The following is a 16,491-nucleotide window of genomic DNA, read 5'->3' as shown; positions in this document are numbered from 1 at the left end:
AGTGTAATGTGCTTGTTTCTCCTCTAGGCGGAGCTATGACAACACTGAAAAAATATTTCCCAATATATTTATTGATTATTTGGGAATTTCACACAATACACCTTGCTTGCATTCACTTCGCAGCCCTCCCAGGTCTGTACCCCACCCCTTGTGATCTCTCCCCTTCAAAAAAGAATAAATGAAAAGAAAGAAAATAATAAAACAATCAAGTCCAATTTGTGTGTCCATATACTCACAGAAGCATGGTCCAACTACCAGTGGCCAGCAGCTTAAAGAAAACAATTGATGGCTTCTTGTCAGGGTGTGAGTTGTGAAGGACTCCATTTTCACTGAAACTCTTGAGGTTATTGATGGAGGTGGATGAGAAGGGAAGATGGAAGGGAGTTGGGCAGGAAGTAAAGAATCTAGCTTTTTTTCTTGCTCTTGTTGAGCAATGAGATGAATCCAGTTCAAAAGTACTAGGACTTCCTGAACCTGTAGGGTATTGTTCCTGACAGCCCTCTGCATGTCTCCTGTAGGTGTGCAGGCTTAGGCCCCTGGAAGGTCAGGTCTTCCCAGTGGATGTTGGAGGGAGGCATATTCCTCTCCTTCCCCCTTAGTGCTGATGTGCTTCTTACCTCATTATTAAATTACTGCATCTTGAAATGATGGACAGCTGGCTTCAGAAAAGGCTCTCATGAGCAATGAGGCTGCCTTTTTTGGGATGAAGGAAAGAAAGGCTGAGTGTGCCTGAGCTGGGTCTATGAGAGGCAGAAGGAAGGGTGTCTATCCAAAGGAGTGAGTCTGTGTCAGGAGAAGAGGAGGTATTACAAAGCAGACAGAAGAGTGTGCCATTTGCTGGTACAAGCAGTTGTCAGAGGTGCCTTGGGAGGCTGCTGGGTATGGTCTGTGTCTGGCAGTCTATGTATGCATGATCAGCCCTGACAAGCACAAAGGGCAGAGAGGAAGTGTGAGCTGAAGCCACTTACAGGAAAAGGGAGCACCCAGCAAACCTCTCACATGGTATGTAAAAGGCACCTAGACAGTCAGGTCCAAAAAAAGGAGACATAGATCCCATCTTGTGCAACTATGGGAATTTTGATGGGTTCCAGGCTTTTCAACTTCCTGGCCCTTTGTCTCTTGGTGGCAGGTGAGTCTTAGCCTTGGTCCATATACTTCTGTATTTTCCATGAAACATCCTTTTATAATATTCTTGAGGATTAAATTTGGTTTGTTATTCCCACAGGTCCAGTGGATCCTAGAATTATCCAGACACCACAACATCTGGTGACAGTCACAGGGAATGAAAGGACCCTGAAATGTGAACAGCATCTATCTCACAATGCTTTGTACTGGTATAGACAAAGAGCTAAGAAGTCCTTACAGCTCATGTTTTCCTATTACCATCAAAAACTCGTTGAAAACCAGACTATCTCAACCCGATTCCAACCTCACAATCCAGGGAAATCCGACCTAGACCTTCAGATCTCAGCCCTGGAGCCTGATGACTCAGCCACATATTTCTGTGCTAGCAGCCAAGACACAGCCCTGCAGAGCTCTTGCCCCCCTGTACACAAACCTCCTCAGTCTATCCAGGAAATGGTTGCTCTAACAGGTCCACCTGAGCTTCGAGATTCAGTCAGTAGTCCACAGGACTCATGTAGAAACCTCAGACCACAACACCACCTGCCAATTAGATATCTTATTCCCAAATTCTATGGCTGCATAGCAGCAGTCTTTGACTTGAGTAAGATGGGGTCTAGAGTTGAATATGGGATGGGCAAGCTCAAATGAAAGTTGTTTCAAGGGTTTTAGTCCTGAGAAATCTTTTTATGAACCTCTTAACTGTTCTCACCAATCCTCTGCCAATATGTGCCCTCATGAGACTTTTCTTTTCAAGAAGAGCCTGTACCTCAGGCCTCATTCTGTCTCCAAGCATGCTCACACCTTTCCATGACCCTTTACCTCCAACAACATGGCTCTTCCGGTTTCCCATATCCAGAATAATCATTCATTTGATAGGTACCAATGTTGGATTTACTCTCCTTGTTTATGGTCAGGTTCTCAACTCCTGCTTTCCCTTCTCATTGGAGCTTTTAACACTTTCATGCTTGACTCTTTTTTTTTAGATCTCTTTCATCTTCATGCTGAGTCTTTTTTACTCTGTAATGTTAACTGTAGACTCTGATGCCTCTGAATTTTTGCTCAACACAGTATCAAAAAAGAAAACCTTCTGGCATTTCTGAGAAAGACTTATTTCTGGAAACTTCCTATGCTGAATGCCAGAATCCCTCTGTAATATTCCTGGTAATGGCCCTCTGTTCTGTGCACACCATCAGATCTCATAGGCACAACAGAATCCTGAACCTTGGGTGTCTGGTGTACGCATTAGTACTAATATTTGCTCCTTTCACCTGTAGAGGGCACTGTATTACCACTCGCCAGTAACTGTCAGACCTTGCCTCTGGGACCTTTAGGAGTGTAGTATGTCCTGCCTCTGTTTCTGATGCCCAGTAACTCAAACTAAGAGAAGCTACGTTCCTGCTGTGACCCCACTATGGATATCTGGCTCCTGTGTTGGATATTTTTTAGTTTTATGAAAGCAGGTGGATTCTTAAGAATTCTAGACACTTTTCATTTCATACTGAGACAATTTAAAATATTCTATTAATCTTCTTTCTCTTTTCACAGGACTCACGGGACCCAAAGTCAGGCAGACCCCAAGTCATGAAGTGGTACATGTGGGGCAGATGGTGACCCTCAGCTGTGACCCTGTTTCTAATCACATATTCTTTTATTGGTATAAACTGATCTTGGGACAGCAGATGGAGTTTCTGGTTTCTTTCTCCAGTGGTAAAACCGTGGACAAGTCTGATCTATTCAAGGAGGATCGGTTTTCAGTTGAAAGGAAAAAGGATTCATATTTCACTCTGAAGATCCAGCCCACAATGTTGGAGGACTCAGCCATGTACTTTTGTGCCAGCAGCTTATCCACAGCCTTGCAAAAACACCTCCTTCCTGTACACAAACCCTCATGTGTCTGCCTCTCTCCTGGCTTCCCCAGGAGAAGGAAGGCTGTTTATTTATTTTTTAATTGCAGTTGTTTTTAAACAGATAAGTATGTGAAATCAAATGATCAAATAGGTTATCTCATCCAAGGATGGTCAGAGGCCATGGGATATATAGACTGTCTGCAGACACTATAGAGTGTGCCTGGGAAATAAACTTGAGCGAATAATCTCTTAGCAGGTAACTGACTGACTCATATGTTCCTGTTCTTTCTCCATTTGATCTGCATTGGAGTTTTTTGTTTTTTTTTTTGTTTTTTTTTTTTTTTTTTTTTGCTTTATTAAAAGTTGTTTAGATTTCGACCCATAAGGTAAAAGTACATCACTCCTAGTGCCTCAAGGGCCACATTTGTAGTTCCTGCCACTGGATTAATCAGATCTGTCAGGTAAGAAATTCTGTATTATGAGATGGAGGAGGAAGAAATTGACACTGCAAACACAGATGCAATAAGTATCTCATTGATACTGAACTGAAAATGTCTTGGTCTTTTTGGTTCATTTAACTTGGAAGCAGGAAGGTTAGGATAAGAAATGGAGTTTATATAAATAGATGTTAAATAAATGGAGTCTATAAAACAGATGATCATGTGGTCACAAATTTGCTACTCCACATAGGAACTAGGTAATGTTGACCTGGAATTCAATTAATTCACTCAAGTTCCTCTAATTTGTGCTGGGTTGATAGCAACAATTTGGTGAGTGACTCAGTCACAATGTGAGCAAGTAGATCTACTTAAGGGATCAAAGCCATAAGGCAGCAGTTCTCAACCTGTGGGTCTGGATCTCTTTGGCAGGTTGAATGACCATTTCACAGGGGTTGTGTAAGACCATCTGCATTTCAGATATTTACATTATGATTGATAACAATAGCAAAATTATGAAGTAGAAACAAATAATTTTATGGCTGGGGTTACTACAACATGAGGAACTGTATTAAAGAAACACAGAACAGAGAACCACTGCCATAAGGAGTAAAGGTTGGCACCATCCCACTGAACAAGGATCAACCCACAGAAGAACAAACAGAACAAGGCTAAAGGAAATCTAGAATTGCTGGTAGAGATGGAAAATGAGGAACATCAGCTATGCCTTGGGTACCACTGGTTGCATCAGCTCTGAAGTTTACAGCTATGAACCTCCTGTGTTTGTAGCTCTTGTGGCTGACCATCACCTCGAAGCCATGATTATTTGGCCCAGATAAAAATGTAAACTGTATCATTTAATGCCAGTCACAGGTGTGATGAGCAATTCTGTGCAGACCAGCAGACATTGACTTACTTTATAGGAATAGTGTTTACGTGTGGGAGTTGAGTTATGGTAGTGGCCTGGATGGCACTTATGCAGGCATAGTCCAAAAGTGTGCAACAGTGGATCAGAGGATTTCCATTAGTCTGATTCTCTAGAAATCTTAGATTGGCAGTCAATCACCTGCCTACACAAATGCCCAATTGACATGCTTTCATTTGTACTTTTCTCTTTTTCTGTGCCTCTGATTTGGTCTGGGCAGTTTTACCTTATCTCTGCATATTAACTGTTCTTTTAAGCTTTGTTCATTCTCTTTGTAAACAAATATATTGAATATATATATTAGGCAATCAGTATAACTTAGTTCAGAATTTCCATTTAGACCATAATTACAGTTTCAAGTTGTCTGCTAAAATTCTCCATTATATTTATTTTGTTAAAAACATTATCTATTTAAAAACCAGTGTCTAATAACTGCAACATCTAATCTTGTTGGAGACACTTCTCTGTCTGTTTTCATGTCTTGGTTTGTGATATTATCTTGTTTCTTCACAGACTAAGTAAGTCATGTGAAAGCTGAAGTACATGAAAAATTAGAGACAATTTGAAGTCGTGAATGATTTCATCTTCCTTTTGAAAGGACAGAGATTTTGAAGAAATTCTAAGAGAGGCAGGTCATTTTCATTAAGTTGATGATTGAGTTAAGCTGAAGCTGGTTTTTGAAGAGTCCATGGGATCATTGTTAACTCTTAGTTTTAAAGGGTCAGTGTTTTAAGTTTTAAAGTGCTTTGAGCACTTAGCAGTCTTATTGACATGAAATTCATATAACATAATATTTATTCAAATGTAAAATTACATGTGTTTTAACAAATCCATGGAGCTGTACTGGTGTCACGATGGTCTGACACCAAAATATTTTCATTTCCTCAAAGTTCTTTTGTGCTCATCTTCAGCAGTCCCCTGCTCCTGTCAGCATACTCAAGGCATGGGGCTTTCCCAGGGAATTTATGGTCAGTATCACTGAACATCATGTTATTCTACATATCTGAGAGCTGCTGGTTGCTTTAGGAAGCACCCCACTCTCTCAGCCTTATTTCCGTCAGGCACTTAGCAGATTGTGCTAAGTTGGCAATTGGTCTTAAAGCAATGCCTATCAGTTGTATTTGCTGTGAACTTTTGGCCTTTTGTGTCCTTACTGTCTTTGCACCCACAAATGTCTCCAAACACAAATCATATCTATTTAATAATCTTTTATAGTTGATTTTTCTAATAATCCGATCCAACTCTGAAAGCCAGGGTACGTTCTGAGCATGCTCACATTTGGGGTGGGAACACCCTTAAGAAAGTAAGGAGTTCAACCTTCTGCAACTTGTTCTAGCATCACGGCTAGAAACCCCAGCATATAAATTCATCTAAAGATATTTGACTTTAGTGACTTGAATGATATCATCTCTTGTTTTCCACATAGGGAATGAGTACTCTTTAGGGTCTTATGAAATACTGATACATGCTAGTTTGTTTTTGATAAGTCTTTATTCTCATTATTTATCAATGGAATCCGAACTGGCATCTAGTTCAGAACATTTGAATGACAGTTTCCTATATGTTGCATGAAATTTGAACCTGATCAATAATTAAGGGCATCAAGACCTCCTTACATGAAAGTATACTACACCACACACACACACACACACACACACACACACACACACACACACACACAATGTGGACCACTCAATGTCTAGTTGAGAACTCAAACATCATTTGCAGAATCTGTGAAACAGTACTTTTCTTCAAATTATATCCAGCAAGAGAACAACTATCCAAAAGTTACATTTTAGTCTCTGCTTCAGGGCTTACCACTCAATCATGCTCTAGTTTCATAGCTTACCCCTGTGAATGAGCCTGAGACCATGTGCTTTGGGTGACCCCAGCTGAGTGAAAGATGAGGTAGGGTCAGGCTTGTGGCCTCTGTGGACAAAAGCTCTTCTTTTTTTCTGTGTAAGATGCTTCTGAAGTCAAGGGTGCCTGAAGACAATGGCTGCCCTCTTCTAGCAGCACCCCAGGAATCCACTTCTCCATAGTGGCCTTAGTCAGCCCCTGCTTCACCCTGTTCCCGCCTTCTTGCTTATTCCCTGAGGACCACTTTCTCAGATATTGCCTATTGAGAAATCAGTTTGGATTGGGAAAGCCTTGGACCAATGACAATCCCCTTCCTGTGTGTGTCCCTGCCTCTAAGAACTCTGCCACTCACCTATAGTAGTACACAGCAGAAATGCTAAATTCTAGAACATTTTTTGTCTTATTTGTTTGCTTTGTTTCCCTTTTGTATTTTGTTTGAATAATGAAAAGTAGGAAAGGAAGAAGATTTATACAATGTGCTCACAATGCAAAGAAGGTCAGAAAGACCCAGTGAATCCCCAAAGTCCATCTTCAGGCTTCCACCGATAAAAAGTTTCATTTCAGTTTTAAACAGAGGGCCAGAGATGTGCATATCTAAGCAATTTCTACTGGTCACAGTGTGGTTCTGTCCAACAGTGTTTCAACTTCATCCTTCTGACAAGTAGACTGACAAGTGGCACTTTTTTTTCTGGGAGAAAATTTAAATTTCTAATGTCCCAACAAGATTCCCAGGAGTAGTCTGATGTCTTGAAGTCCATTGTTTCAATAGTCTGATAGCCAAAATGAGATATACAGTGTCTCTTCAGAATACCCTCCCCCACTTCAGGTTACATTGCTCTTTATTCAGTTGCTACACCTCAACCTTGCCTTCAAATATGTCTACTGTAACACAAATATGAACAGAAAGCAAATAGGGATCAAGTTTAGAATGCTTTTTAATTCACTGTCCACAAGGAGGTGCTGTGACTCTGAGATTAAGCCTTCTAAGGAAGATTTGAGAGAATTCATTGGTTAAGAAAGGGTTAAGAGAAACTTTGACTTATTTATAGGATGGGAAAGTGTGGTCTGGGATTGTCATGTGAAGGGACTTTCTCTGAACTGAAGTTCCATCAGATGGCCTGGCTGACTTCTTGTATGTGATACAGCATGGGATTAGAAAGTAGGGTTTGTGGTGAGAAGGCTGGGAACCCACAGGCAGGTGCAGGTGGAGAGCCTGCCTGAAAGGAATAAACAAAGCTCTGGGAGGGAGGCTTTATGCCTTAGCTCAGTCAAGTCTAATCTATCCAGCCTTTCATGATGTGAGTTCCTACACCCAACAATGAATGCTGCAGACCAAGGCCTCCTCAGGACACTTGAGGATATATCAGGAATCTACGGGTGAGGCCAAGAGACCAGGAGTCTCATTTCTATGTTCCTCATGCCATACCATTAAGGAATTATACCAGAGAGGTCTTGTTGCTGTTCATCTGCTGGGGCCCACAGTGGTCCTTTCCATCCTTGAAGAACGAAAATTCATCCATTCACACAACAAGCATTTCTTCTGGGATTAAAAAATTTTCCATCAAAATAGCAGATACTACACTAAAAAATAGCAGGAACACACCCCTGTGTGGACTCTATTTAAAACTTCTTTCTCTATCTACAAATACCCCTGGAACTAGGGCCAACATTTTGATGCTATCAAGATACCTAGAGATAGCCAGGCGGTAGTGGCCACGCCTTTAATCCCAGCACTCGGGAGGCAGAGCCAGGCGGATCTCTGTGAGTTCGAGGCCAGCCTGGGCTACCAAGTGAGTCCCAGGAAAGGCACAAAGCTACACAGAGAAACCCTGTCTCGGAAAAAAAAAAAAAAAAAGATACCTAGAGATAGAAAAGCTGGTGGCATTGCCTGGCACCCAGAACACAGGTCTGAGACAATGTGTTTTTACACAAGGCTCTATTCACCTTTACAGCATTTGGAAATTCCCTTGCTTCTTGGAAATCCAGGAAAGTCATAAAACTACATTTTCTATGGGCAGATGCTAGGCAGCAGAAGGAAGTTCTAGGCCATCTTCCCATACTGCCAAACACATCCCACCATACTACACCAAGGAGGAGTCAAGCCAAAACATTGAAATGAAAAACAATTTCCTTTTCTGTAAAGGTTAATTTTGTAGCTCATCTTAGAATGAAACAAAGAAATATAGTAAAGATTACCAACTCAATTTTCTAAGTTGAAATCTTAATCTTTTTCTGTGTCAAAAGCTACTTTCAAAATCTGCTGAGAATTATGAACATCAAAAAAGGCAAATACACACAGGTCTAGCAACAAAATTTAAATTTAATACTGAGGACTTTAATTTAGGGCATGGAAATCATGATCTTTTGGATTTTTCTCACTAGTAGTCACATATAATTTCTACAACTTCTTCCCAATTGTGAAAATAATGTAAAATATTACCACTTTTAAAACTAAAAAGGGCCTATAATTTATATTATACATTTAAATGATATTAATAATTAATATATTACAAATATTTTAATTGTTCTTTACAAGAAAATGCTTAGTGATCCATTAATAGTACAAATAACACATGTCATTATTTCAAGAGGATAGATGAGAATTCAGTAGTTAAAAAGGCAAACAATACAACTGATATTTTGAAAAGCTGGAGGGCAAATGGCCTGTAATGTGATGTCTCCTTGGGTTTGGTCTGAATTTTTACTTGGGAAACTGTCAATAACAATAAACAGTATGTATGTTAACTATTGGGATTTTTTTTTTTTTTTTTTGTCTGTGAGAATGCTGATTTTTCTCTTCTGGGTCAGAGCCACTGTAATCCACACCTCTCTGAGCAGAACAGAAAGGCTGCCCTGTGCCTTGTTCCTTAGGAAACATGAGAAACAGCCTGAGCCCAGGGAGGGGAACATCTGGGACAATGGAATCTCCTGGGGCTCCTGTGCAGCAATAAGCACCTGGCAGCCTGGCTGTGGGACATTCTGTCACCACCCTGCTCTGCCAGAGCACTCAGCAGTGTCCCCTGACTGCTCAAGGAGTTTATTCTGATGGAAGTCACCCAAAGAAGAAGTGACAAAGGAAGTTTTGGTCCAAAGTAGATGATTTCATATACAGAACTGAGGAATCACATACTATGCTTTTCCAACTGAAACACACTCTCCATTGTGGGCAAATATAAGCTTAAAGAAGCCAAATTCAGATCAGTGACCAGAATAAGCACCTGGCTGTTGCCTAGCCCATTTCCTGTTTGTTCTGGTTCTTCTCCGGCCTTCAACCCCATCCCCACTGCTCCTGCACATTTTTATTTTTAGGTGACAGCCAAGCTACAATTGCTTCATTTTCATGCACACCCTCCCTGGACTTTTCTTACTGAAGCCTGGTCCTTGCCAAGGATTGCAGACTTCACTCTGATTCTCTCTGTTCAGATCTTGCCTTTCTAGTTCAGCTAGAACTATCAGGAAGGAAAGTTTACAACATTTGTTTCTTTTTATCTTCCAGGCAATTAATGAAAAATAAGGACATAATTTTCTGTTTTTTAACTCTTAAAAAACTAATAGAACTTAGAACTAACATTGCCTCTTGTGAAAAAAATTTTTTTCCACTTAGGGTCATTTCAGCATCATTTCTAGGAGTTGTTCCCTTGATTGTGTTAAGAATATTTGAAGAAAATAGTAGGGTAGTTTTGGAGCCCACAAAGGTATCCTAGTTAGATCTGAGCTTGCTTTACACAGCAGGGGTGCATTAAGGGATGGCTTGACCACCTATATGGTTACCAGGTATTTGGGATGGTCTGCATTTGGCTGTGCTGGGGGGAGGTCTTTTGCTCCACCCCTTGGCATTTGTTTAAAGCCCTTTGACAGAGACAGTTTGGGCACAATGGATTAGGATCCAGGACCTCCCAAGGTGATCCTGTTTTTCTGTCTCTCTCTTTCCAGCATCTTGCTATCTAATTGTTCCTTTTCCTCCTGCACAAAGTACCCTGGGGAAAAGTGGGGGTGGGATTGCCCCAACCATTGGAGCCCAAACAGGGACAAAGACAAAGACAAGCAACAACAACAACAAAACAAACAAAAACAAAAACAAAAAAAACAAAAAGATCACACAAAAACCCAGGTTATTTGTGAAAGTGGTAGTTGGGTTTTGCTGAAAGCATTTGGGCCAGTCCAGTTTTGTAGTGAAAAAAGAAAAATGAGACAAGGGGTTTCATCCTTGGGAAAAAAAGAAAAAAGGGAACTAAAAATGTGTCCTTAGAATGCTGTAGCATAGAACCTTCTCTATCAAGGTTTCTCTTGCTCTCTTAAAATTCTATCCATGAAAATTAAGGGAAGTAGAGAGTAGTAATATAGTGTTAAAAAAAATTAGAGTAAGGTAGAGTAGGAATATTGGGAAAAAAACTTAAGATAAGCATAAAGACAGAGGAACTATGTCCTTAATTTTCTTATTATGGGGCTATGAACACAATCAGAAAATTTCGAGTGAAAACAGGGAGAAACGATCTCTATGGAAATGTTTGGCCTGGGGACAGCAAAAATGCTAAGTCCAAGCAGCAGAGGAAAGAGATTATCCCTGAGGCAAATATGGATAAAGCAAAAACCCTCTGCTCTGTCAGCAGTGCCTGAGAAAATTTGTACAACACCATACCAGCAAAATTAGTTTCCTTTTGGCTATGAAGCCAAATTTAGACAACAGAAGTTTTTGGAAAACTTGGTGGTCATTCTCTCTCAAAAACTAAAATCTCTTTGCCTGCCTGGGCCTTCTCCAACACTGGAAGTCAGCTAGCCTGCAGCTAAGGAAGAAGCCTTCAAGTGACACTGGATACAGCCCAGAGGAGCTGAGTGGGCTTGTACTTATAGACTGTAATAGTGAGCTGCTGACTGCATTGTCTGTCTCCTGACAACCCTCGTAAACACACAGGACAGTGTAGTGATTATCACATTTGCCTAACACACAGGTGATACCCAACAGTCAAGAGCATAGGACATCTTGTAAGGGCAGATGATCTTGTTATGAGTCTAGACTCTGCCACTCTTGTAGCCATCACTGTCACTATTCAGAGGTGAGAAGGAGGGATCAAAACAGGTAAAGACTATACTTTATTTCAAAACTTGTGCTAGGAGACCAACTCTTAAGTATCCAGCAAAGCAATAAAATGGAACCATCCTACTATTTAAACTTTTAACTCTTCCCATCAAATCTTTTGAACATTTTTAAAATATAGTACCTACCCAATGGGAAATTTAAGTAGAACTCTAGTATTGTAGAAATAATTCAGTAAGTTAAAGTTATCTTAAATTGTACTATTAAAAATAATAATTTGTAGCAAGAAGAAAAAGAGAGGAAGGGAGGAAGGGAGGAAGCAAGGGGAAAAGAATGAGTAAAGGAGGGAGAGAACAAAAAGAGCAAGGGAGAGAGGGGAAGGGAGGGAAGGAAGGAGGAAGCAATGAAGGAAAAGAGTAAATAAGGAAGAGAGGGAGAGAGCAAGGAAGACATTCAGACTTGAAACATGGAAGCCTCCCCTCCCTTTGCAATTCATTTTATACAAAATGTGCAGTCAAATATCAAACCTGAAGATTCTGCTCATCTCAAGGACTCTTGGTTTATCATTGTATAATTTCTTTGTCACCACCTGTGTCTTACCTTGTTCAGGATCACATTCTCCCTGCTGAGCTACTGAAACAGTGCTATTAAAACTCTTATTTCTTATTTCTGATATGGCCTCTCTCTTTCAATGCATCCTCCACAGCAGTGAACTAGATGTGAAATAGACATAGATCATGTAACTCCACACTTAAAAATCCTTTAGCTACACCACACTGAGATTAGGTCATACCTAAATTCTGGGGCACAGCAAAGGAGCTTAGCCCATTCTGAGCCTTCCCAACACACTGGTCAATACACACCCTGTCAACTTCTGTTCACTTTTAACACCTGTCACATCATTCTCCCGCTAAACTCAGTCCTTCCTAAGCTTTCCTAACAGCCTTTAATTTCCCATTGTTAGGATTACTTCCACTTAAACACTATTTATGTGAAACAATGTATATACATTGTTTGTTCCAGGCAGTTTAAATTTGCTGAGGATACAATGTTTGCTTGCTAACTATTGTCCCTCAAGTTGAGCATGAACCTAGCACACAGTATTAACTTGGTGAATAATTGCTGAATGAGTGGATCCAATAACTTTCTGTATTTTTCACTGATAAATCTTTTACTTATCCATCAAACATCACCCCAAGTATGAGCTGTTCTTAAAGTAGTCTTTGAAATTTCTTCTGTTCTCTTGCCTTCATCCGCATTATGTCAAAACTTCTTAGGTGCCTTTGTTCATCTTTTGTCATTCTGTAACCTGTTACAGATCAGTTATGTTGTAGCTTGGCTTTTGTAATATTGCTGAGAGTTTGATTTCTTTGTCTATTTTTTCAATTATTATTATTATTATTTTTTTTTTTTTTTCGTTTTTCGAGACAGGGTTTCTCTGCGTAGTTTTGCGCCTTTCCTGGAGCTCAATTGGTAGCCCATGCTGGCCTCGAACTCACAGCTATCCACCTGGCTCTGCCTCCCGAGTGCTGGGATTAAAGGTGTGTGCCGCCACTGCCGCCGCCACCACCACCACCACCTCCCGGCCTTCTTCAATTATTTTTAATTTCTAGTAAGACATAAGTTTTGCATTTAAGCTCCAAATGTTAGGTGCAGCAGTGTGCTTCTTTTCTCTATTGGAGGGGTGATTGAGCCTCATCTACAACTTCCTGCCAAGGATCACCTAGCCTCTATGCTTCACCAAAGTGCCTTCCAAATCCTCCAGTTGAAAGTTATGTCTTGTGTTGAAGGAGAAAACTCTGTCCTTAGTACTACCGAGCTTTGGCTCTGATAACTGCACCTTGGGATCACAGGATCAGGACACCAGTCACAACAGCCTAAGTGGTCACCATAGGCTAGAGGTGACTGGTCAGTGTGGCTTCTATATCAGTTAACATGTGAGTCAAGAACAGTCAACTGCCAACCCAGAAAAGACACTTTTCTCTCTTTATATAGCAGCTAGAATTCTTAAAAACACCCATAAAACTGGCTTCTTCATGCTGGATAGCACATGCCAGTAGTTGAAGTTCTTAGAAAACAGAATTTGTTAGAGAAAAAAAGCTAGGTATGGTGATGCATGCTTGTAACTCCAAGATTTGGGAGGCTGAGGCAGTGGGCCTCTTTGAGTTTGAGGTCACCTGAGGATATGTAGTGAGTTCCAGCCTAGCCTGTGCTACAGAGTGAGATCTGTCCTCCACCCCCACCCCCCACCAAAACAGAGAGACTAGGGTCCAAGACTGGCTAGATTACAGGGTTTGGCACACAGCTTTCTTCTCAAATTAAGTTCCCTAAAATTCCTTCCCTGAATGCCCTCCAATCTCAGAAGATAGAAGTCTATGCATTATGGATTTCAATAGTCTGTATATCATGCAGTGTGATTTTAAAAGTTTTTTTCACCTTAGTGCTGGTTGTCCATTTACAAAATTCACACATAATATAACAAACACATACAGACTATATTTTTAGAGAAAAAAATATTTATCTTTAGTTTTTCGAATGTCCACTTAGTGTTCCTTACAATCAGTGACCTTGAAAACACTCAACATGTTTGGTGTCCAGCACATAGCAAGGAGAAGTCTTAGGGGACATGATTCAGGGAAGTTCCTTTAATGCTGAGACAACAGCTTTTTATCTGTAATTCTGAAACCTTGAGTGTGAGGATAATGAATGGATGGTGATTAGAATGTTTTCACACCTGGAGATATTCACACTTCCCAGATCCACTTTCAAGGAAGCAAGTGTTGTGTAGGGCTAAAGGCACTTAATCAGGAACAGTTGCTGTTTTCAGCACCATACTTTTCTTTTTCCTCACTTTTTTTTTTATTATTTCCTTCATTTCTGACACAATATGATTACAGCATTTCTCCCTTCCCTTTACTGCCCCCCCAAACCTCCCATATAGTACTCTTTGGTCTTTTGGAAATCCACGGCATCTTTTTTCATTAATTATTCTTACATGTATATAACCTGTTTGGTCTGTATAATATTGCTTGTATAGATGTTTTCAGGGCTGACTATTTAGTATTGAATAACCAATTAGTGTGCTTTTCTCTGGGGAAGACCATTTCTCCACCCTTCACGATTCTTTAGTTGCCTGTTGTTCTTTGTGCAGTGTTGAAGCCTAGATGCTTTTGCCCATCCACTTTGCCACTTCTATGGATATTTTAGGTGATTTCCAAATACTGGTACCTGAGGTTGAGGCTGTAACAGGAAGGACAGCAAAGGAAGTGGTTAAGGTACAAACTATGACCTCATGAAGACCAAATGCACATAAGATATTTTTACAAAGCACAAAATGATTGAAGTAGGACAAGATTCTAGGGTTTGTAATATCACCAATGCTTCCTAAAGCCTAGGGTGAATGAAAAAGAACAGAGAAATACCAAGGGCTCAGAGTGCCCGTGTGATGCAAGTATATGTTCAGTGGCTATCACCAGGAGCCTCACCCTTGGAGGATCTATCTTGAGCAAGTGGGTTCAGGCACACACTCCCTTTCTATCACATAATTGGTGCTTCAAATTACACAATAAGCACACTTGTTGTGGGATATTTATGTGCACTATGAAGATGTGTCTTTGCCAAGGGACTATCTGATGGGTTTAATAAAGAGCAGAATGGCCAATAGCTAGGCAGGAGAGAAGAGGAGGGACTTCCTGTCAAAGAGAGGAACTCAGGATGAATCTAGGGGCACAAGGGTCACAAGCCAGATATGGAAAAGAAACAGGAGGTGCTAGGTGGAAGAGAGGTAGCGCCACGTAGCAGAATGTAGATTAATATAAATGGTTTAATTTAATTTATAAGAGCTGGTTGAGATAAGCCTAAGCTAAAGGCCAAGCTTTCAAAATTAATAATCAGTGTTTCCATGTCATTACTTGTGAGCTGGCAGCCCAAGGAAAATCTGACTACACACACTGCCAATCAAAAGATCACTGTGGTCAGAAGACTAAAGACTGAATTCATTTGTGTCTGCAGAAGAGGGTTTTGGGCAAGGAGATGGAGACAGCATAAGGTGAAGAGGATATCCACAGTTGAGTTTGGGTCACATGAAGCAGCCTCATGTAGGCTGTTGAAGCCCCAGCAGATTGAGGTCAGACAAGACAGCACAGACATAGTGTGGGATGTGGAAACCTGAGCTGAAATGAGACCTTCTACATATTGTTGTTCAGGCTTTAGGGGACAAAACATAGATAGGGTGGGGAGATGTTAGCAGGTGAGAGAGCGAGAGAGCTGCAATAGTCCACTGGCTGCATGCAGATTGGGGATGGGACATGGATACCTTATAAGGATAACAGATAACAGGATCCTCAGCACTGCTTAAGAAAGCTGCAGACATGGGAAGGGAGAGTGCTAGCACTGGAGTGAACTAGAAACATCAGTAAACTCCCAGCTTCTCAATATGGATAGACAGAATTAGAAATACATGTGCATGTGTACAGCTGTCTGTATACTGTGTATACTTCCTACTTTAGTTATTCTTGTGCCCTGGGAACAGTGTCATATCCCAAGCACACATACATAGAGCATACTCCTTGTTTCCTAAATATCTTCTCCCCACGAAGAGAAGACAGTTCTCTTTAGATAAGTAATATATATAAGACTAAGGGAGGATGGGAAATGTGGGCAAAATCTTGTGTCATAAAGCGATGGAGTCTCCAAAGAATGAGAGGATCCTGACAGGAAGGGTGACTTAAGAGAGGAAAACATTCCCCTTCCACTCCCATAGCTCCTTTAAACAACACTTGGCACACATTGAAAAGCTACTGTTCCATGACCACCTTTAAAGTACAAATGTTCAACCAACTCATGGCAGATAAATATATTTAGTCAGTTACATTCTGATCTTGTATCTTGAGGTGGCACTTTCAATTTATGCAAAACCGCCAACATAAATAAGCCACTGCCCATATACTCACAGAAGCATGGTCCAACTACCAGTGGCCAGCAGCTTAAAGAAAACAATTGATGGCTTCTCGTCAGGGTGTGAGTTGTGAAGGACTCCGTTTTCACTGAAACTCTTGAGGTTATTGATGGAGGTGGATGAGAAGGGAGATGGGAAGGGAGTTGGGCAGGAAGTAAAGACTCTAGCTTTGTTTCTTGCTGTCGTTGAGCGATGAGATGAATCCAGCTCAAAAGTACTAGGACTTCCTGAACCTGTAGGGTATTGTTCCTGACGACCCTCTGCACGTCTCCTGTAGGTGTGCAGGCTTAGGCCCCTGGAAGGTG

The 16,491-nt window shown here is 40.8% G+C and overlaps 2 gene segments (V, D, J or C); both read left to right on the top strand.

The window, feature by feature from the left end:
- Positions 1 to 523: 523 nt before the first annotated feature.
- LOC114687302 lies at positions 524 to 1,773 on the top strand. The segment is given in 2 exon segments: positions 524 to 1,129; positions 1,226 to 1,773. Coding segments are annotated over 2 exon segments (609 nt in total).
- A 688-nt stretch (positions 1,774 to 2,461) lies between these two features.
- LOC114687301 lies at positions 2,462 to 16,477 on the top strand. The segment is given in 3 exon segments: positions 2,462 to 2,585; positions 2,671 to 3,033; positions 16,464 to 16,477. Coding segments are annotated over 3 exon segments (426 nt in total).
- Positions 16,478 to 16,491: the final 14 nt, after the last annotated feature.

Source organism: Peromyscus leucopus, chromosome 3, assembly GCF_004664715.2.
Source record: "Peromyscus leucopus breed LL Stock chromosome 3, UCI_PerLeu_2.1, whole genome shotgun sequence".
In the NCBI taxonomy this organism is placed as follows: domain Eukaryota; kingdom Metazoa; phylum Chordata; class Mammalia; order Rodentia; family Cricetidae; genus Peromyscus; species Peromyscus leucopus.
Note: the sequence above shows the minus strand (reverse complement) of the source record. Positions and strands in the feature narration are given on the sequence as shown.